At 41.0% G+C, this 22,979-nt stretch overlaps 1 protein-coding gene across 3 annotated transcripts in view; it reads left to right on the top strand.

Annotated features, from left to right (window-relative positions):
• FNDC3B (fibronectin type III domain containing 3B) overlaps nucleotides 1-22,979 on the top strand; it is a 370,196-nt gene that overhangs the window by 67,909 nt on the left and 279,308 nt on the right. For all 3 annotated transcript variants that reach the window (XM_032258261.1, XM_032258262.1, XM_032258263.1), the window contains exon 2: nucleotides 11,990-12,128. In XM_032258261.1, the coding sequence (XP_032114152.1) occupies nucleotides 12,018-12,128 (111 nt within the window). In that variant the 5' untranslated portion in view covers nucleotides 11,990-12,017. The remainder of the gene's footprint in view (nucleotides 1-11,989; nucleotides 12,129-22,979) is intronic.

The following is a 22,979-nucleotide window of genomic DNA, read 5'->3' as shown; positions in this document are numbered from 1 at the left end:
CCAAATTTAGACATTGGGGCTTATCTCAGATGAAAGGTTTCATAGAGCATGGAGGTCTGTTGACTTTGTGTGGTATTTCATCAGAAGTGTCCAACCCGGATTTGTTTTTAGTTAATGGAGTATAACATTTTCACTGTGACGCTGTTTAACCTTATGGCTTTCTTTCTAGAACTCTCGAATTCTAGTACAGTGCCACCCCAAAATGGGTACACAGTACATATCTGGTTAATACAATGGTTGCCTTTTTGCAAGTTCTTTTCTTTGATGTTATTTTATAAGGTACCTTTCAGCCAAGTCCTTCTTTTGGAATATTAGCATTATTAAAGGGAGAAGCCTTCAACCTGCTCTGTACTTTACAATAGTTAATTAAAGATAATCGAATCTTGAAACCCTTTGTACCAAAGAGATTATTCTAGCGATTCCCTCATCAATAACTTGCTGCCCTTCTTTGGAAATAATTTTGCTTTTGTGTTTAATCACGGCACATTTCATTGAAATCACCATGGAAGACATAACTTCAGTAATTCATAATTTGGTTTCTGGTAGTTTTCCCCCCCTCTAATTTGAAACCGTCTGTGCTGAATGGTAGTATAATGGATTTGCTTAACCTTCCTTAAGCTACTTTAAAATATGCTCTAAAAATTATTAAGTCTGTGTTTTGGTAAGGAAACACCAAAAACTCAATTGCAGCCTTTGTGGAGAGGAACCAAGCACTCTATAGGAGGGAGATGTACTCCCTTGGGGTGTCTTTGAAAGTTATCTTTTGATACCTTTTCAGTTTTGTACCATATACTTGTTTTATCTAGTCTTTAAAACTCACTAATCTGTATATAATTTTTTTTTTTTTTTAAATTTGAGACGGAGTTTCGCTCTGATTACCCAGGCTGGAGTGCAATGGCACGATCTCGGCTCACCGCAACCTCGGCCTCCTGGGTTCAGGCAATTCTCCTGCCTCACCCTCCTGAGTAGCTGGAATTACAGACACGTGCCACCATGCCCAGCTAATTTTTTGTATTTTTAGTAGAGACGGGGTTTCACCATGTTGACCAGGATGGTCTCGATCTCTTGACCTCATGATCCACCCGCCTCGGCCTCCCAAAGTGCTGGGATTATAGGCGTCAGCCACCACGCCTGGACATCTATATGTAATTTTTAACCAGCTCTTCTACTTGGGTTTTGTCGTCAGATTCTTAGGTGTTACAATTAGCTTGCTAAGAGCATGGACTTTTATTACTACTTTCTGAGTCTCTTTGGGCAAATTACTTCTTTAGCCTTAGTTGCTATATTTGTAAATGGACAATACCAACTACTTCGTAGAATGCTTTGGTGTTAGGTAAGCGTTAGTGTGCAGGTGCCCCAAACAGTGCCTTTGCCCCAGCAGGCCGAAATGGCAGCTTCAGAGCTCTCCCTCCACATCTTTCCAGAAAGCAATCAGTTGCTTGGTGCTTACAACACATTTTTTTTCCTTCTTTTCAAGGGTGTTATGCATGTCTCTTAGGTGCCCAAACTGATGCACAAATATGAATTTGATTCGCAATAGATCTCTACAAATAGAATAACAAGATACATTTTGGATCTTACTAAAGGGCTATCTGGAAGTCATAGGCTTCAACACCTGTATCATTCATGTTCTACATAAAGGAACTAAGACACAGAGAGCTTGTGTAGGAAAACCTTAAACCACAGTCCTGAAAAGCAGTGGGACCTAAGTGCTCTGGGGTGCCACGCAGGGGTGGTGCCCAAGGGCTGGGTAAAGTGTGAGCTCCTGGCACTGGGGAGCAGGAACGTGTGTTCTGACTTCTGTCTCTTTCCACCTTCCCATGCAACTTGGAATTAGACTTCCTCAAGGGGATTTAGAAGTGATTTTTTTTCACTGACTACAGTTCTGTAGACGTTTCCCTCACTGTCCTATAGAAGCATACACATAATTTTGAATTTCACGAAAATACACATTTTCAGTTATTCCCATGTTTGGATAATGTGACAGGGTTGGCTTGGGTCTGTGTGAGAATAAGGGCTCAGAGCTTTGGCATGTTTTCCTTGTAGATACCTGACTGTCATCCTTGGGATGTCAGGGGTGTGAGATGTGTTGTGATATGAGCATGGCTGGAAGCGAAGTGTTCTCATGAAAATGCTGAATTCGTCTGCAAGCCTGTGTAAATACCACTTAAAAACAACGAACAGAGCAAATGAACCTTTGCTTGGTAAACTTTTTTTGTAGATAAGCCCACTTTCCGTTTTAGTTAATATTTGCAAATCTGAGCTGTTATGTATGTGAGGATGTGGCTCTGAGGTCAAGAGATTGTGTATATATAGTGATGTAACTTTTTTCCATTGAGTTTTTATGTTTCTGTAAAGATTTGGGGTATGCTGGGCTGCTATGGAAGCAACCTCTATTATATATTAATAGGGGGTTTTACAGAAGCAGCCTCAAATTACATGTAATTTTTACTTATAATCCTTATGTATATGGATTTTTCTCTCCCGGAAAATAGTGCTTTCCCTTACGTTAGTTTTGAGTTCGGACGTGACTCTGCTTTGCCAAATTTAAAATGATGCCAAGCCAAAAGTTTTTAAAAAGCATCTGTGGATTCTTGAAGACAGGGCTTATTCATTAGGGGCATCCATCCTCTTTCTGCACTTTAAGAGCACAGATAATGCTTCCTTTTGGCTTGTTGCTTGAACCTAGTATTTATTTTAATCTGGAGTGGTGGTGTTTTTAATCTAAAAGACTCAGTTTCACAGGATTTCTCTGTGGATTTAAATGTTCCCGACTAAATCTTTTATGCTTATAATTGGATGTAAAAAGCAAAAATGTTTTTAAGGTTAAGAACTTTTTCAGACAACTGTGATTTTGCTTCACTAATGAACGCATATCAGACAAGAAGGCAAATTCCAGACTGTTTGTGCCTCAACCAGCCAGCTGGGCACATACCTCCAGGTACTGCTCATGTCTCAAGAGATTTTTCTGCATGAACAATTATCACCACTCCTTCTTTCCTTCAAGTGGCAGGCCATGGCAAGAGTCTGCCTTGCACAGCTGTATAGAACTCAGCTGTAAAATTAGATTTTATTGGCATAAAAACACTAATTATCAGCACTTTGTGCTCAATACATTCTTTTCTCAACATTTTACGTAGATTCTTCCTTTTATGCAGACAGCTCAAGCTGTACTCAAACAAATAAGGGAAACAGGTTTTTAGGGGGGAGAGAGAGAGTGAGAGTGTGTGTGTGTGTGTGTGTGTGTGTGTGTGTGTGTGTGTGTGTTGAGACGGAGTCTTGCTCTGTTGCCAGGCTGGAGTGTAATGGGGTGATCTTGGCTCACTGCAACCTCCACCTCCCAGGTTCAAGTGATTCTCCTGTCTCAGCCTCCTGAGTAGCTGAGACTACAGGTGAGCACCACCGTGCCCAGCTAATTTTTGTATTTTTGGTAGAGATGAGATTTCACTATGTTGACCAGGATGGTCTCGAACTCCTGACCTCATGATCTGCCTGCCTCGGCCTCCCAAAGTGCCGGGATTATAGGCATGAGCCACTGTGCCCAGCCTTGCGTGTGTGTGTGGGCGTTTTTAAGTTTTAGTTTAATCAATATTAGGTATGCATGGTAAGCAATTGGTGTTTAAGGAAAGAAATATACTCCCTTAATATCAGAAAGGAACCTTAAGGGCTAATCTATAATCTTGTCATTTTATAAGCAAAAGAGAGGAAATTAATTGCTGAAGTTGAGAGCTAATGATTTTATTGACAAATCCCATATTAGAACTCATATTTTCCAATATTCTGTGCTGGGGCCTGTCCACCATGGTTTGTTTTTTTGTTTTTGTTTGCTTGTTTGTTTTTTGGTTCCATAATATACAGTTTTTATTTTTTTTTGACCTATCTTTAGCAGAGGGGATGTAAAAAATTTTAATAACAATTCTTAGTCCCTCTCCATATCCTTTTTTGTGCTATTTAATTTGATTTTTTAAAAAACCAAGGGAGATGTTTGCGTGCAGTGTACAGGAGAGATTAGCTCAAGGAAAAGCACTGAAACCACCTCTAGGTTTCTCCTGTCCAATGGCAGTGTCCCACATCAGGTTCATAATGGCCGCATGCTAATCCACGTGGGCAGAGCCAATGCCAGAGCACTGGTGTAGTTTACTGGGAAGGGAAAGAAAAGCCATATTCTCACGGTAGCAGGGAAGTGGGAAAAACAGTCAGGGGTGTGTTGATGGATGAGCAGATTTTCCCAGAATTTCAGAGGTAAAGAAGATCACATTGTATTTCTATTTTGTTTTAATGAGGTTTTTTTTTTTTTCTTCCATTGATGCTGTTGGTGTTTCCATAGTTATTATCAGAAAGCAGTTTCTGGTTTTGCTGAAAGGGTAGAAATGACAGGTATTTTCAGAGTTTCTAGGTCTTGAAGCATCAGTCAACCTTTTAAAGCCAGCATTGATCAGGAAGGAAAGAGGTTTTTCTAATGAGGAAAGTAAAATAGTAAGTGATATTTGACGTTCCATTAGTTGTAGGAATGTGTACAACTGCGTATCTTGCTTTGCTGTCTCTCTCAGCCTCTCCTGTCTAAGTTTTGCTAATAATAAAACTTAGGAAATACACATTTAGGAAGTTGTCTGTCCTTTTGACTGATGGCATTTGTACATAAAGGCTGCCCATATTGAGGGAGGTTCATGAATGCAGTTTTTCTTTTCTTTTTTCTGTGTTATATGATTCTGCATCAAATTTTAACTTCTTATAGAAGTTTCTTTTTCTTTACTACAGTCAAGGCATAAACCAGTGTAAATCAACTGTACAAATGTTTGTCATATGAATTTTTATTAGGATTAGGTTTTATATTGGAAGCCATTTAGAAACTAGTCTTACAATCACTCATAAAACATTAGCCATCTTATTGTTTTACTGGAAAATATCGAGTACAATAATTTCTTAGTAGTCTCCCAAACTCCTCTTTCTCCAGAGAACAAAGCTGTGTTTTCTGTGATTCAATAAGTCACATTGCATTTTGAGTATTCATGTGGTTTTCCCCACCCCCTGAATCAGGAATATTTTTTCCCGTTATTACTGTTTTTTTAAAACAGAGATGGGGTTTTGCCATGTTGCCCACACTGGTCCCCCAACTTCTGAGCACAAGCAGTCTGCCTGCCTCGGCCTCCCAAAGTGCTGGGATTACAGGCATGAACCACCACGCCCAGCCATTCCCTTATCGCTGTTATACAAATGGCTAGGACATTTCTCTGCTGTATTTTTTGACAATTTTCTGAAACTTGGTCCACCATAGATTCTCACTATTAGAAGTCAGTGGGTATTCTTAGTAGAGAAGGAAATTTTCATGAAGTACGAATTGAGCTGATTTTACTAATGTGCCTGTGACAATGTATTTTTCAGGTTACAGAATAGGCATGTAGCAAGCAAAATGTTTACGTGTTGTTATGTTGTTTGAAGTGTGTGAAGGTGATTGGTCAAACTGTATTTTCCTGGAAAAGATACTAGCTTTATGAAGTACATGGAATCACAGTTAACTATAGTGATATGAACTCTGATGAGGATACTATGACATTATTTTCAAGTTGCTTTATAGGTCTTGTTTTTTTTTTTTTTGTTTTTTTTTGAGACGGAGTTTCGCTCTTGTTACCCAGGCTGGAGTGCAATGGCGCGATCTCGGCTCACTGCAACCTCCGCCTCCTGGGTTCAGGCAATTCTCCTGCCTCAGCCTCCCCAGCAGCTGGGATTACAGGCACACGCCACCATGCCCAGCTAATTTTTTGTACTTTTAGTAGAGACGGGGTTTCACCATGTTGACCAGGATGGTCTCGATCTCTTGACCTCGTGATCCACCCGCCTCGGCCTCCCACAATGCTGGGATTACAGGCTTGAGCCACTGCGCCCGGCCCAATAGGTCTTGTTTTTGATGGGTTTTGAATTGGAGTCTGGAAGTGAAAAGTTAAAACTGAACACATGCATTCTACTTGTTATATTACCCCATCAACTTTTTTTTTTTTTTTCTCAAAGAGACAAGGTCTCTCTGTGTTGCCCAGGCTGGACTCAAACTCCCTGAGCTGAAGCCATCGTCCTTCCTCAGCCACCTGAGTAGCTGGGACTACAGGTGTGCATCACCATGCCTGGTTTTCCATTGACTTTTAACACACTGCTCCAGGATAGTCAAAGTTTGTGGGAGGCCTCATTAGGGTGCTGGGGAAGTGGGCCGGGAGCCTCAGCTGGGCTTGTGATTGAACTCAGGGAATCAACTCCTTTTATCCAGGCTGGCCTGGAGGGTTGGTACTGTTATGTTTCTTTTTCTCTTGTCATTTGAAATTAATTTGCGTACCATACTGCTAACGCACATCTTGAATTGATGTAAGGAAATTTGGGTCACTGGCCCACAGGGTGAGGACCAGGACATTTTGTTGCTAATTCGAAGGCCAGTTTCACAGACTTAAAAACTCTCCTAGTAGTGATTAGGGTTTGGGCTTTTTTTTTTTTTTTTTTTTTTTTTTTTTTTTTTTAAAGTTAGAAATTCTTCCTAGTATGTAATTGCTTTGTCTGGCCTTTGGAGGTGGGCCTGCAGTTCTCTTCTGTGAATCTTGTTTTTCATGAATTTGGCCAGTATGTTTCTTAGTATAGGCTGGAACCAAAGTACCATGGAAAACCTTTTTAGACTTGGAGAAGCAGCAGCAAAATAAAAAAAAAGGAATAAGGTAGCTGCCTAGAGAAATGCAAAAACTGAAAATATTTTGTAATATTCTTTTTAAAAGTAAAATTTTCTTTAAAAGCTTTGGGGACACATTCGTGTGGAATTAAATGTCTTGCGAACTGGGAGGATCTGTTCATTCTGTTTCCAGCATGTCCTGCCCCCAGCCCTGCCTTCGAGCTCAGGGGTGGTTAAAAATGCCGGGGTCTTGCTAGAGGGTAACCAGCGGCTTGCTCTCTTAGGGGAGAGGGAAGTTAATCACAGGTGCTCATGTGGCAGCCTTTCCCTGTCAATCAGAAGCATAGAACTAGCTAGGCGTGAAGTGCTGTGGTTTTAGTGTTATGTGTGGTTAGGGGGAGAGGTTGTGAGGGCCTGTGGTTGTTACCAAATTCTTTGAAATGGAAGTACGGGTAAGAGCAAAATAAAGAATAGGAGAGAAATCACGGCGCTCTGTGGCGGGGGAAGGAAAAGCCCATTAGGATTGGACAAATAAATGCATTGTAGTAGAGATGATCTATTTTCTGCGTTTCTCTTACTAGTTTTGCAGTGCATTTATTCTTCATTTGTAAAGGGTAATTGATTTCAAGTATGGGTTCATTATCACATATCTGTGGCTCATTGGGGGCAGTGTGGATGTGGTACAGCCTTGACTAAAATGGCTGATGTCTGTGATAGATTTGGCCAGCTCAGATACACAGACCAAGAAGGGAAGGAAGAAGGAACCCAGACCAAGAAAATGTGTTGTTTAGTCAGGGTGGTTTCTCCTGAGACTTTTGACTAAGATGAAAATGAGTTACAGTTCAGTTATCCAGAGAGCACACATCTGGCCTGCTTAGCTACCCTCACACCTGATAACCAGCTGGTGTTGAAAAGGAAGACTACACACAGCACATGAAACCACACTCAGGGACTGCTCCTCTCTGTGTGTGTATGAAGTGACAATCTGGCTGTCCAGCCCAAAGAAAGCTTAAGACAGCAAATTTCAGGAAAATGCCCAGAGATTGGAGGGAGTGTGGTTAGTAGCAGCACTGCCTGATGAGGAAAAGAGAAAGAAAAAAACATTAAAATTAAGCCTAAGAACTTAAATAGGGTTAAGGTGCATAGCTCTAGATATAAGATCGAAATGTTTCATTTATGTGTTCTTATTGACAGAACACAGTATTCTTACACGCTGTCCTGAAATCCCTAGAAAAAGCTATGGCCAGCCTGCTCTTCAGTGAAGAGTATGTGTAATTTCCATTCACAGTCATTACAAATAAGTAGAGTAAGCCTTGGTTCTTAAAGTTAACTATGGATGAAAGCCTTCTACTTCTATTGCTTCATCTTTAATTCCATTGAAAAGCTTTGTCTGCTCTCATCAGGGAGGTATTCCCGAGGTCTCCTCACAGCAGAGTTGAGCCACCTTGTTGAGAGTTGAGTCCACGTGTAATTTTGTCAGTTACTGGTTAATACCGAGGAGGTTCACTTTTGGGTTGCTGTCACTATGGAGTGATGGCTGCTCATGACAGGCCTGCCCAGGCCTCCTGGCCTGACGTAACCTGCTTTAACTGTTGATGGCTTTGCAGTGAGGTTTCCCCATTCACAACCTGCACCTGTGACTTTCCATTGGGAACACTCACTACGTTTCCCTTTTCGTGCCTGTGGAATAACCAAAAAGATACTACTGTGAACCCCTAAGTTTTATGTTTTTATTCTTCTGTGCTTTTCCTCCTTGCCTTTTCTCTAGTCTTTCTGTGGACCATGGACTAAGTTGTTTCTATTCTACGATCATTTTAAGGGACAGCCCGGCAGGCAGTTGCCTTATAAGCAATTGGGCGGTTACTTACCTAGAAATGATTCATTACTTTGTACGTACGTTTCTTGCATCGAAGGCAAATGAAAGTATTCTCTGCATGTGCATGGAGCATAGAAATGGGGATTTAAACACTGTTGGCTGCATGTAGGCCCCATCTAGCTGAATCTGTTACTTTACAGTCTTTTTCTTCCCCCTGAGATGGAGTCTCACTCTGCTGCCCAGGCTGGAGTGCAGTGCCATGATCTCGGCTCACTGCAGCCTCCTCCTTCCAGGTTCAAGCAATTCTTCTGCCTCAGCCTCCTGAATCCTAGGATTACAGGCATGCACCACCATGCCCGGCTAATTTTTTTTGTATTTTTAGTAGAGATGGGGTTCACTATGATGGCCAGGCTGGTCTTGAACTCCTGACTTCTTGATTCGCCCACCTTGGCCTCCCAAAATGCTAGGATTACAGGCATGAGCCACCGCGCCCGGCCTCCCTTATATTCTTATCAGGATAAAGTCTGTTTTATCTCTGGTGAAACTGTTAGGGATTACAAAGAAGGCCTTGGAGTCTAGCAAGCTGGTGGCTGAGGGAAAAGATCAGCAACTTGGTTACAGATAAGTGAGACTGTGGCGGTGTTCACAGTGGCCTTAATATATTCACTTTCTTAATCTGTTTTCTCTATGATTCACGGTGTGACTGTTGGATGGTTGAGCTGAGGCTTTGGAGTGTATGATGTTCGTATGTTCCCACGGCATCTTTCTCAGGAGTGATTGTACATACAGGCTCCCTGTCTCCCCTTCCCCACTCCCCTCCCGGCGATTTCTGGTAACCACTAAACACTGTATGAGGTGGAAAGTCCATCATGTAGTAGAGAAAAAGATTCAGGCATCTCACCTAAAGTTGCCTATAATGTTTCAAAAGCAAATAACGATCTCCTTGCGCCAGTGGACTTCTCTGGTTTCTTTGGAGGTGAAATCCCTCGTGAAAAGAGATGGTTTTGCAAATCAGTGTCAGCCCGCATACTCTTCTATACTACTTCTGTAGGGCCTTTGTGGACCTGGGTCTGGGGGACCCATTACTTTATCCCACATTTACGGAACTGGGAGTTAATGCCCTACTTAGGACTGGACACCTGTTCTTAAGAGTGCTGTTTAGTGGTGTTGGATTGCTCTGTCTCACTGATGGCAGTCCTGTTAGTTAGCATGAGGCCTACCAGAGGGTTAGAACTGTTAGTGTCAGCTGTATTGCTGGTGTTGAGACATTGAATGCCTAAATTTTGTATCAAGATCACAACTTTCTTACTCAGTCCAGCCTCCCCACTCCCCCACAGGACTCACACAAGAAACAATGAGAAATAGGAACAAAATCGCACCATTAATTGGATTTGAGCCCCAATTGCAAGTGTTAAAAACTTCGGTTAGATGGACTGGACCACACGGAGTGTAAACAGCTTCAGCCCAAAGTAGGCCCTAAGGAAACCCTCACCATCCCATTTGAACTCTCTAACGCTGGATCATTATCTACTGTACGCTGGCCTAACAGAAGGATCTATGGAGGCTAAACGGACCTACGTAGGGAGGGGAGGGAGGGCCCTGAAGTAGGTTTACTCCTCTTGCCTTGTTGGATAAGAGAGAAGAGGTTCCATCCTTAGGCTCTCCTGAGACATATCAGAACTATGCCAAGTGGGACAGGGCTTGGTACACCCTAATGTAGCGGGGGCATGCAGCGAAGACAGACAGCCACAGTTGGCACCACAGCCCCAGTAGCTCAGGCCTTCCTCCTTGGGGAGAAGTGAAGAAAAGGTGAACGTGTTTCTCCACCATTGAATGCTTATACTCAGACCCCCTACTGTAAATTACTGCCCCTTTAATCCCACCTGCAGTTTTGAAGAAACATGACATAAGACATTACACTTAGCACTTCAGGAGGCCAAGGTAGGTGGATCACCTGATGTCACGAGTTCAAGACCAGCCTGGCCAACATGGCAAAACCGCATCTCTACTAAAAATACAAAAATTAGCTGGGCATGATGGCACGTGCCTGTAGTCCCAGCTACTTGTGAGGCTGAGGCAGGAGAATCGCTTGAACCTGGGAGGTGGAGATTGCAGTGAGCAGAGATTGCACCACTGCACTCCAGCCTGGTGACAGAGCAAGACTCTGTCTCAAAAAAAAAAAAAAAGAAAAAGATAGGCTTGTGTAGTGTCATCAGTTTGAGAAAATCGCAATTTTTCTCCCATGCATTGTTAGTAAGATAAAGTATATTAGGAATGAAATTGAAATAGACTTTAGATTTCTTCTCCATCATTTGATGTATTCATAGGTCAAAGAGTGAAGTCATATAGTGTCAACGGGGATTATCTGAGTTTAATTGTAAAAGAATCTGTTTTCTTTCATGAGGATAAACTATCAGGCTTTGGGCCTGGTATTTTTATTTGCTTAGGAATGGAGTAATTGCCTTGTGAAACAGCATGATGGTACTATTAACACTGAATTATAAGACCTGTTATTATAGAATGTGCTTTTCTAGTTGGGATAGGATTTCGTTTTTTTGGTGATTAAAATAATTAGTTTCTCCAAACGAGTGTGTGATAAACAGGTAAAATTTTGTCTGTTTAAAATAAAAAAGTTTATAATCTCTTGGGTGGCTTTTATACATCTTTTGATACTTCCAAGGGAGTATCAAAAAAAAAAAAAAAGCCTTCCAAGGGAGGACTTTTTTTTGGGTGGGATGGATGGAGAAGAGGTATATTTAGTGTTTAGAATGGAGGTGTTTAAGAATGAGAATATTTTATTTCTGTCATATCTTCCTGAGACATATTTGAAGGAGTTATTAAAATATTTGCCCCATGATTTTGTCTGATTTGAATATTAAGTATTAAAGCGTTCATTGACCAAATGTCCTTGAATTTGAAATTTTGGGGACTCTATTATGAATGGTAAACCTAACTGTGAACTATATGGTAGTGTGTTCCTGAAATCATTTAAAATTGTGTGAGAGCGTGTGTATTTGTATTTGTCCGTTTATCCTTCTTTGTCCATGCTGTTACACTTTCTTTGCCGCACATTTTAGGCATAATTGAAGAATATGTAAACACTTCCTAAGGAACAAGTTATATTTCTAAATAGGAATTTACTGTTATTTTCCTTCTATTGTATAGCAAAGTAAAATGATGGTGGCAAATACCATTATGGGGTGAAAGTAGGCTTTGTGTTATTTTGAATATGAGTGTGAATTTCATTAGAATAAATGGAATAAACAGAATAGAAACAGCGTAATCTACCGTTAAGCCTTACTGCACAAGTTGCCTTGGATGTATCTGAGATACAGGAAAGTTAGGTTCACATGGCCACTTTGAGACTCTGGTCTTTTGTTTCCTAGTTCTGGCTATTTCTTTGCCCTTGTTCTACCTGTGTTTGGGGCCTGACATAAAAATACAATGCTCTTGGATTGGAATAACTTGTCATGTTACAGATGATTTTTGTGGTCCTGAGTCCTTTTTAAAAATTGGTGGTTCTCTTGCAGGAAGCCAGTTGAGGGAAGTTCTCCATGAATGTACGTCACAATGATGATGACCGACCAAATCCCTCTGGAACTGCCACCATTGCTGAACGGAGAGGTCGCCATGATGCCCCACTTGGTGAATGGAGATGCAGCTCAGCAGGTTGGTGTAGGAAGAGGGAAATTTAAGTCAAATTCTCTAGGTGGGAAAAAGTAACCCAGTGTCTGATTTATTTTGGGATTCAAAGGTTTGTGACTTCAAACCTTAGGATTTCTAGAGGTAAGTGTTTTTGTTGTAGAATTACTGTATCGTTTTTAAAAATGCTGTGATTTTGGAGAACAGAATCTTCCCTCATTCAGTTTGTATTCTTGAAACATCGAAAAGTGGATGATTCTTGAAGTGAGTCATTTTGAGACTGTTTACAAGTCTTCGAAATAAAGTGACTGTTTATTCATACCATGTGGTACTTGACTACTTTGCTTGGTTGACCAGAGAAACATGTTCAGAAGGTCAGGTTTTGGCTTCACACAGGAGTGATCTCGACAAGACGTGTAGGACTGTGGGAATCCACTGTTGCTCCTGGAATAGTCCTTCCAAATGTGTAGCTCGTAAAATCATGCTACTTATTTTCTCTAAATCTCCTTTGTCCCTAATTGAACACTGTAGAATAGAGAAGTTATTTGTGAACTCAGTCGAGTACCACTTGGGGACAACAATTTAGACAGTAAGCGAAACTTTAACCAATGATTTGGGATTGAACTATTATTTCTAATGTTAATTAAAAATTTTTTATTACAACAACTAGGCTTGCTCAGTCTTGTAACTAAATAAATATTTTGTCTTGGCTGGGCATGGGGCTGAAGCCTGTAATCCCAGCACTTTGGGAGGCCAAGGCGGGCGGATCACGAGGTCAAGAGATCGAGACCATCCTGGCCAACATGGTGAAACCCCGTCTCTACTAAAAATGCAAAAATTAGCTGGGCGTGGGGGTGCATGCCTGTAGTCCCAGCTAGTTGGGAGGCTGAGGCAGGAGAATTGCTTGAACCTGGGAGGCAGAGGTTGCAGTGAGCCGAGATTGCATCACTGTACTCCAGCCTGGCGCCTGGTGACAGAGGGAGACTCTGTCTCCAAAAAAAAAAAATTGTACATTCATCAGAAGCATAAAGGCAAATTTCAATTTTATGAAAAGTAGAATTGGAAACAATTGCTTGGAAAATATTTACCCAAAATATATTTATAATGCAAATAAGTGAATCAGTCATTTATTTGACGTCAGTACATGCCCCTTGCTCTATTCAATCATATAGTATATTCACAGTCTTATCTGTCATAGTACATTAATTCTTTGTATATACCTTTGTTGGAGCTGACCTTGCTGCTTAGTAATTTATCTTATTTTCTCCTGCATCGCACCATGAACCTCTTAAGAATGAAAAACGTGTAACAGGTGCTTAGTAAATGTTTGTTAATTGAATACATCTCATGCCTTCTCACCACTGATGCTGCCATCGCCCTGATTCCCGAATCTTTTTCTCTACTGGATTACTTCTGCCAACATAACGCCAGTATCTTTTATCTTAAAAACATAAACACCTGCACGTCTCACCTCCCAATAAAACAAAACGTCCTCACTTGATTCCATATCCCCCTCCAGCTGCCACCCCTGTCCCTTTTTCCTCTTTGGCAGTGTTTCTCTACTTCCTCTCGTTCCTTACCTGCCATTCCTCTCTTCACAGGCTTCACTCTGTTCTCATCTTCCTCTTCAGTCTGTAGCGTGTCCTGTTGGCTTTATCTCAGGAGCACGTGTTGATTCCATACTCTGCCATATCCACTTCATTTCCACTACCGCCACTGGACCCTGTGCCATCATCTCACTAGGGAAGGGTGGGCCAGCCCTTGTCACTGGTCTCTCTGCTTTTACTTTTGCCCCACCAGCAAGCATTCTCCACATAGGTCCTGAGGGATCTTTTCAAAAGAAAAGCTTTATGATGTCAGTGGCCTGCTTCAAGCCATGCCGTTAGACACCTGGAGTAGAACCCGATGGCGCTGCCTGGCCGCCAGCCTTCCGTGTTAGTGCTGGCCCCTCGATCGGTCATTCTCTGCCTGCTCCGCTTCCGCTCACGGTGCTCCGGTAGTTCATGGGAAGGTTGCACAGTGTTGGGGATGGTTTCATGATGCAGTGTCTGGTCTCCCAATTAAAAGGATTACTAATAAAAAGACATAAAAAAAGACAAGGCATTTAGTCAAATGTGAGTAAACTTGGAAAAGGACTTAGGTTGTCTCTGAGATGAGGTCACCTCCTTCCCATTTGCCGGTGTAGCTAGGAGACCCGAGGCCACCCGTGCCTGCTGTTGTACAGCATTGTTTATGTTTTGATGATTTCTCCCATGTCTGTGATTTCACTTGCCCAGCAGGCTATGTGGCATTTCCCTCCCCTGTGTATCTTATTTCAACGTAAGCAGACGCTGCTTAACAATTTTGGTTAACAAAACCATATTTTTAAAGCTGGGTGTGGCGGTGTATGCCTGTAATCCTAATTACTCAGGAGGATGAAGCAGGAGTTTGAGACGAGCCTGGGCAACACAGTGAGATCCCGTCTCTAAAAAGCAAAAAAAAAAAAACACTCACATTTCTATTAAATCTAGGAAGTTTTCTGAAGCTAATAAGAAAAGAGGAATTTGTTAATGTATCTGTTTTATAAATAGAATAATCAAGCTTTATCAAAAAGTGGGGGTAGACATAAAAACTCTCACGAGAGGGAACTGTTTGTGTTTTTAATTAGTAAATATGTTTAGTTGTGTTAGAAGCGTTAATATCCTTGTGCCAAGCTCTTGGCATTAACTCTAGTTTTTCCTTAGTATGTAAAATTGTTAAGGGGGCAAAGTGCATTAGACATGTCCCTCTTGTTCGAGTGTGGTGGCTCACGCCTGCAATCCCAGCACTTTGGGAGGCCAAGGTGGGCGGATCACCTGAGGTCAGGAGTTCGAGACCAGCCTGGCCAACATGGTGAAACCCCATCTCTGCTAAAAACCCAAAAGTAGCTGGGTGTGGTGGCAGGTGGCTGTAATCCTAGGTATTCAGGAGGCTGAGGCAGGAGAATCCCTTGAACCCAGAAGGCAGAGGTTGCAGTGAGCTGAGATTGTGCCACTGCACCCCAGCTTGGGCGACACAGTGAGATCTCAAAAGAAAGAAAAGAAATGTCCCTTTCAGCAGGACCAGCCCAAGATGTGCTATGCTTTGACGTTGCCTCTACATCACTGGGGCTCAGCTCAGGCGGTGGCCTCTGCGCCTGACATTTTCCTTCCTCATTCTACTCCCAGAGTCTCCATCCCGTGTCTCCCTCATCCTTTCAAGCCTCTGTTCTTTCCTTGGGTTCTAACATTTAACACTGGCCTAGGTAGGCGCGGGGCCTGTGTGAGGAACCCAGATGAAGGCACAAGGGGAAGGCAGAGAAGGAAAGCTAACATGGCAGAGAAACACAAGAGGAAGCGGGGACAGGGGAGGGATAGAGGGCCATTCAAAGGAACCAGGAATAAAGGCGAGTCTCCAAGACAGGCTCCCAGAGTGTGGGGCTGCATGAGTTTTCAGTGCTTGCTCTGGGCACCTGCTGGTATTTGCTGCTTGCCCGCAAGAGCCTGTGTAATGTGTAGGGCTCAGGTGGTTCCATGTTAAAGGATCAAGCTACAGGTCACATACCAGAGACAGGTATGAATGAATAACAACACGAAACAATGTGACCAGAAGCAGCTTACACAACAGCTCTCCTTATTTAACAGCTTTACCGAGGTCACACAATTCACAGGTCACATAATTCACCCACTTAAAGTGGAATCTCGTATGTCCACAGAATTGTACAACCTTGATGACAATTAGTTTCAGAATTAATCAATATGAATGTTTTCTGAGGCTTTTACTGTGCTTTCTCACCAAAGCAACACCTCTTCATCTTAATAAGAACCTTTCGGAGGCAGGGGATTGACTCTGGGTGGACATTGCAGGCATTGTGCAACAGAGCCTTGGTGGTGGCTTCCTAATGTACGTGGCGCCTCAGCCACCACTCAAATCATACCCTTGTAAAGAGCCATGCTCTGGCCACAGGGCTCTGCCTCTAAATGTCTGTTAGGAGTATGTATGGCGAAGCTTACCTTGTATGTGTTTACAGGGCTTTTAATACTTTGCAGCTGTGCAAAGGACATGCTAAACATTTCTCTGTATATGCAGAAGAACTACCACAGTTATGAGAAAGCTCTTCAGTTCCCACAACCCTCCTCCTCCTGATTTCTGTTCAGCTGCTTTCTGGATGTAATTAGGACTAGTTCTTGGCAGCATTCTCTGTTGCGTTCTGGCTCTCTAAGTAAGACACACTGTTAATTTTCATTATTTGGAGTCACATGAAGTTTAAAACCTTGGTTTGTCATTTTACGCAGGTAACAGGAAAAGGGGAAGAGTGAAAAGGATGATTCTTAAAAAGTCATCCTCATTATGAACGAAGCTTTTAAAAGCATTATCAACTAAAAATGGATAGCAACAAGAAACAGAACAGAAGCAGCTGACACAATAGCTTTTCTTATTTAACAGCTTAATTGAGTTATAATTGTATACTTAAGTATACAGTCATTGGAATCTAGTATATTCACAGAATTGTACAACCTTCACTACAATGAATTCAGAACATTTTTATCACTCTAAAAAGAACCCTGGAGGAATCACTCCGTTTCCTATTTTCTCTCTCCCTTCCTCCATTCTAGGTAACCGTGAATTTACCTACTTTCTGTCTCTGTAGGTAGATATTGCCTATGCTGGAATTTCATAAAATTATGTGACATTTGGTCTTTCGTGTCTGGCATCTTTCACTCAACACATTTCTAAGGTTCCTTCACATGGTAGCATGTGTCAGTACTGTATTCCTTTTTTATTGCCAAATAACATTTTACTGCATGGATATACCACATTTTATTAATCTGTTCATGTTCTGTTAGACATTTTAGTTATTTTCACTTTTGGACTGTTGTGAATGATGCTGCTATGCATAGATTCTTGCGTGGACATGTTCTTATTTCTCTTGTATATATAACCAAAAGTGAAATTGAGTAGCTTTATTTTGAAGTATTATTTTCTAAATAGCTTTATCTCTGTTTTTTATCACCAGTAATTTCTTCCACCCCTGAGTAACTACAGCCTGGCTTAGCTAAATAAAGTTTGCTTCCCTTGAATATGCCTAATTGTATACTATTCTTGAGCTACAAACGTCAGGTTTCAACCTGAGTTTTTAATGTGTGGCTGCGTAAATGATGATGAGTGCCCTTTGATAATCAGAGAATTGATGCCTTTGTTGACATATTCAGAAGCTAGTGGTATATTAACTTACCTGTGTTTGTTATGGACTTCTGCATTTTAGTGATTTTAAAATATAACAGCCAGTGTTGTGCACAGAAGAATAAACATCAGCCCTAATTCTGGCTTTTAAAAACTGGTTTAATATTTTTAATAATTTCTGAAAAATTAATAGCAGCTACCAGTTAAACCATTATGTTAAAAACGGAAGTGTCGACATAGGATTGCAGAGTTTACTGATCTGTTAATTCAACATGTGACATTATAAGGGTATCTGTGACCTGCATGAGGGTAGTGTGCCGCTTTATATTATATGCATATGATACATATTATATATAATGTATGTAAAATATATTTATATATAAAATATATAGTATGTAATATATTACATATATCATAATATGTAATATATTTATATAATTTATATTGTATCATATATAGTATAAAGTGGCATATATTATATATTTCACATAATATATATTATATATAAAGTGGCATAATATATTCTTTATATTATGTTCCTCTTGACTTTCCTTAAATATGTCTGCCTTAAATATGTATTCTTAATGACTTTCCTTTAATGTAGTGTGCCACTTTATATTATATGCATATAATATATATTATATATAACATAAAGTATATACAAATATATTTATATATAAGATATATAATATGTAATATATTATTACATATAACATAATATGTAATATATTTATATAATTTATATTGTATCTTATATATAATATAGAGTGGCATATGTTATATATTTCGTATATATATTTCATAACATAAAGTGGCACAATATATTCTTTATATTATATTTTTAATGACTTTCCTTAAATATGTTTTTACTGAGGGTCAGTTCCTAGTGGAACTGGCTTGAATTAGATGCCTCTTTGACCTGACTAGCATTTAGCACATGGAGGGCATCTAGTAAATGATTTGTCCTACTGTTATTCTCTCTCTTCTCTTTTAAGCTTCTGGAATATTGCTGAGGGTTTTTAATGCCTCTTCTTCAGAAAGTAGATCTTCTTAAACATATACAGAAAACCTGCCTCTCCTGCTAGCTCAGGATAATGCATCATCTACTTGTCCTGGAAGGCAGGAGGCTAATTACAGTTGCCTCAGTCATGTCCAGTTCTCTTGACTTTGCCGATTCCTGTCAATCAGCACTTAACATGTCATTTCATGGAGAGAGTTTTTTTCCCCTCTTTTGTTTCTTCTTTTGAAAGCCCTTGTTTTTCTAGACAGAATACGTAACCAGCGTTTTTTCCTGGAGCATTATTTTGAATACACATTTCCAGACAGCACATTCCACGTGTTAAAGCTTTCCACCTTCAGATGGTGCTCATGTCAGCTTGTCTTTGACCTCGTATGTGCCCCTCCTCCTAACCCAGTGACCTTTCTGTTCTGGTTGGTATCTTCTGAATAACGTTCTCCTTGATGGCTTCCTTCTTGCATTCAGTAGTTCAAATCCTGCCACTGCACAGGTTTACTGTTGAAATATACTGATAACCACGGGGCCGGGGGACCCATGAAGAGTTTTGCTTACATAACAGAGCTTGTGTCCTCCTCAGAAATCCGAGCAGGAAGGAAGTTTTATAATCAGCATAGTGTAGAAAAATGAATAAACAACTCTTGGGAAGATTACCCAGGAGAGAGAAGGATATTTAAATGAGAATGGTAGTGACAGTTCAAAAAGAGACTGCAGCTATTGTCGCTCACTAACATTACCGAAGAGCTCCTTTTGTGGTAGAAACCTGTTATGGGTGGGGGCTGCAGCTAGAAAATAGAAAGACGCTGGTCAGTGTTGGGTGCAGAAAACCAGGTATGGGGAAGCTCAGCCTTGGGTCACATTCTTCAGCAGCAAGATGCATGAGAAATTGCGCGACTTGTGCAAATGCGTAAATAAAGTTATTATTGCTCACTGCCATTCATTTTTCCTCTGCCACTCAAACTACAAAGCCCTCTGATGTCAAGATACTGTCAGCCTCTGTACTTTGAAATTTGGGGTAAAAGAGTGAGAGGATAGGATTTATGACTAAATTTAGGAGTGATGGAATAATAGATTTGTTCATTTTAATAAGCATTTATCAAATGTCCTGTGTGCCGGCACTGCCTTAGGTGCTGGCGACACAAAGACGAATAAGGCACTGTTTTTGCCCTAAAGGAATGAGCAATCTAGTTGGCAAGAAAAATGGGGCCTGCCAAAAAAAAAAAAAAAAAAAAAAAAAGGCTGTATTTACATATACATTGAGTCACGGGAGAGTGCTTGAATTACAGAGTGTCACAGAGCCACAGTGCGTAGGAGTTCAGAGGAAGATTTGAGGGGTGGGTTAGATGGGCAGGAAAACAGACCAGGCTGGGAAAAGTATCCATGGGGAGGCTGAGCCTGGGTCAGATCTAACATGAAGTGAAGCCTAGAACTAGCCAGACTTTGTACATCAGGTAATCTGTTTCTGTTTTATTACAGGAGAATGCTCTATAGGGATTGCATATGCAATGGGGAGCTATTGCGGGCACTACAAATAAACCTTATGTGTCTAGTTGGTGATCTCTTTGCTTGAGCCTTTGCTGTTTAGTATCTTTGTTAGTGAACGTATTTGTCCTCTGATTCTCCAGGCTGGCGGTCCACCCGTCCCCTTGATGCCCATTGCTCAGAATGACTGACTCCACAGTGGGGCGGATCACAAGCACCTCTCAACCAGATTCACGTTCCAGCTGCAGAGGCAGCAACCCCTATTTTCAGGGCCTCCTTTGAACTGTAAAAAAAGGTGTGAGTTTAGCCAGATCTGTGGTCTGACTTGTCAGACCTCTCTGAGTTAGTTTTGCCAATTTTGCTTCCTACGAAAGCTTCCAAAAAGGCAGAGCCTATGCAGAATCTCAGTCTTACAAAGGAAAATGTTGATACCATGTTATCAGAGGGTGTTGTTATATGTGGCACCTCCAATAATTAGAACATTGGACATATAATTAGGGCAGCCCTGAGCTGTCTGGGTTGAGAGACACTTCAGAATTTAATTAGCCAAAGGCAATAATAATAAGATACAAGATGTAGTCAGTATCCTTCAAATGCTAGAAATGGAGCTGCCTTTAAAATAGGAAGGATTAAGGTAAAATACTGGCATGGTAGGGTTGCGCTGCAGAATAAGGCAATTTTAAATCCTAAAGTGTTTTTAACATTACGATTGTTTTCAAATTACTGCAATGTTTGACTGTCTGATTTCCTTGTTAACTCAGGGTGGGCAGGGACTGAGGGACTGGGTCTCCCTTGTTCATACTGTGCCTGGCATCTGAAGTAGCATTCAGTAAATCTTTTTGAATGGATGAAGGATGAAAGCAATGAACAGATTTAATTCATTATATCAGGGCTTGAAAAGTAGCCACTTACTGCCTTTGTCATACAGGCATGGGGGTGTGTGTGTGTGTGTATTTGTTTTACCTTAAGATTTCAGTACCAATATTAAAAATGGGAAGATTTATTTAAAAACTCTGGATTTTTCTGTTTATTTGGAAAAACCAGAAGATGTGATAACACTGGGCTGGTCTTCCTCCTTGGCAACAATTGACTAGCACAAAAATTGCAAGCCGTTTGCTTTTGATGGGGAATGTCCTCTTCAGTCCCTACCCTGTCCACTTCATGTAGTTTCCAAGCCTGCCTGAGCTCTGTGGTCGTCCCGGTTTGGATCTGGAAATTGTTAACTTTTTAAACTTTAAATTACATCTTGTGCTCATGCGTATTGTATTTTAAAGACAGCAAGATGATTAAGTTTTTTCCGGCGTGTGCATTGTATATCAAACTGATAACGTGTTTTAAATCTTGTAGTTGTCTACTTGCCCCAGGACCGGTAAAATGAATTAGGCTAGGCTCCGGTTAATGTGGCTTTGTAGAGGGATTTCAGCTTTACCTGGTAACATGCTAGAACCCATGTGGGTTGTTTTGGTTTTGTTTTTTCGGCCTTTAGTTGTCAGTGAACTGGATTTGAGGCCCCCCAAAAGTGCTACATGGAATGTTCACTAACGCCTAGAAAGAGCAAAAGAGACAATCTGATTCCTTAGTTTTACTGTTTACAGTTTAGTTAGGCATTAAACACAGATGCAAGGTAAAAGTAGTCCAGGTGCAGAGATGGAAATACTTGTGTTTATAATCTTTTTTTACAGTTTCCAAGAATTGAGTCTTTATTTATTGAAAGAGTTTTTTTAAGGGTAAACTTTCCCTGGTGTTACCTAGATGAGGCGTTTTTATTTGAAATATTTATTTATTTGAGATAGGGTCTCCTTATGCTGCCAAGGCTGGTCTTGAACTCCTGGGCTCAAAGGATCCTCCCGCTGTGGCTTCTCGAAGCACTGGGGTCTGGCCATAAAGTGTTTCTGTATTAACTTTATAAAAAATAAATTAAATTTGATAGATTTCCAAACTCTGATTTCTGTTTTTCTTGTTTTGAAAATGTGTATTTGTCATGTCGAATGTGATGTGATAGCTATTGATGTATCTCATAGTAAGTAAAAGTAGTATATAAACACAGGAAGAAAAGAGGAGACATTTTTGCATCCAGAATGTGTTAAGATGAGACACTTCTGCATCCAGAATATGTTTGCACATAATCGTTCTCATGTAGGCAGACTCTTTTCTTTTTTAGTCCAAATGATTGATGTAAACATATGACTATATAAAATATATTCCTCACACTCCAAACATGACAGTAGTGAGCAAACTGCATAAAATTCGTCACGTTACTCTCCAGGTTCCAAATGCAGACATCATTCTCATTCTTTCTTTCTCTTGCCTACATTTCCAAATGCAAAAAGAAACAGCCTGCCAAGGAGCCAGTTGCCAAAGTGCCGTAGTGTTTTATCTAGGTAATCTTGGGTTTAGCTGCCTTTAGATTGAAACTGGCATTGGTCAGAACTAGGTGCCTCTTAGTCATTTTCTGGTCAGCTTTAATGTTTACGATAATTTTAAGCTAGACATGGTGGGTCCCCAGAAGAAACAATATGCACGTGCTGCTGCAGTGTTCATGCCTACATTGGTATTTCTTCCCTGCCCTGGGCCTTTTTCCTTAACAGGTGACCATCAGACCAGGTCATCTGTTAGTGGGAACAAATGTGTTTTACCTGTGCAGCAGGTGCGTTCAGCACTTTGATTAACCAGAATGATTTGGCCTTCCCTTCCTGGATCCTCTCTTTCCTGCTCCTTCTTTGCTCCTTGCAGTATAAGCATTTGGATAAAATGGACAGTATGCATTTAGCAAATTACCCTTCCAAGGGTGTCTGCTTTGCAAATAAGTGGAGTTAAGTGGAGACAGCGAAGATCCAGAGGTAAATGTGGTCTGGTTTTGGGAGCAGGCTGACTAGAAAGTATTTATATCAGTAAAGCTGTTACTAAGGTTCCATTTCTATTGTTTAAGAAAATGGAAATCGGGCCAGGCACAGTGGCTCACGCCTGTAATCCCAGCACTTTGGGAGGACAAGGCAGCCAATCACGAGGTCAGCAGTTTGAGCCAGTCTGGCCAATATGGTGAAACGCCGTCTCTACTAAAAATACAGAAATAAGCCGGAAGCAGTGGTGTGCACTTGTAGTCCCAGCTACTCAGGAGGCTGAGGCAGCAGAATCGACTGAACCTGGGAGGCGGAGGTTGCGGTGAACCGAGATCACATCACTGTACTCCAGCCTGGGCA

Source organism: Sapajus apella, unplaced genomic scaffold, assembly GCF_009761245.1.
Source record: "Sapajus apella isolate SASKATOON/1434 unplaced genomic scaffold, GSC_monkey_1.0 scaffold101, whole genome shotgun sequence".
Classification (NCBI taxonomy): Eukaryota; Metazoa; Chordata; class Mammalia; order Primates; family Cebidae; genus Sapajus; species Sapajus apella.
Note: the sequence above shows the minus strand (reverse complement) of the source record. Positions and strands in the feature narration are given on the sequence as shown.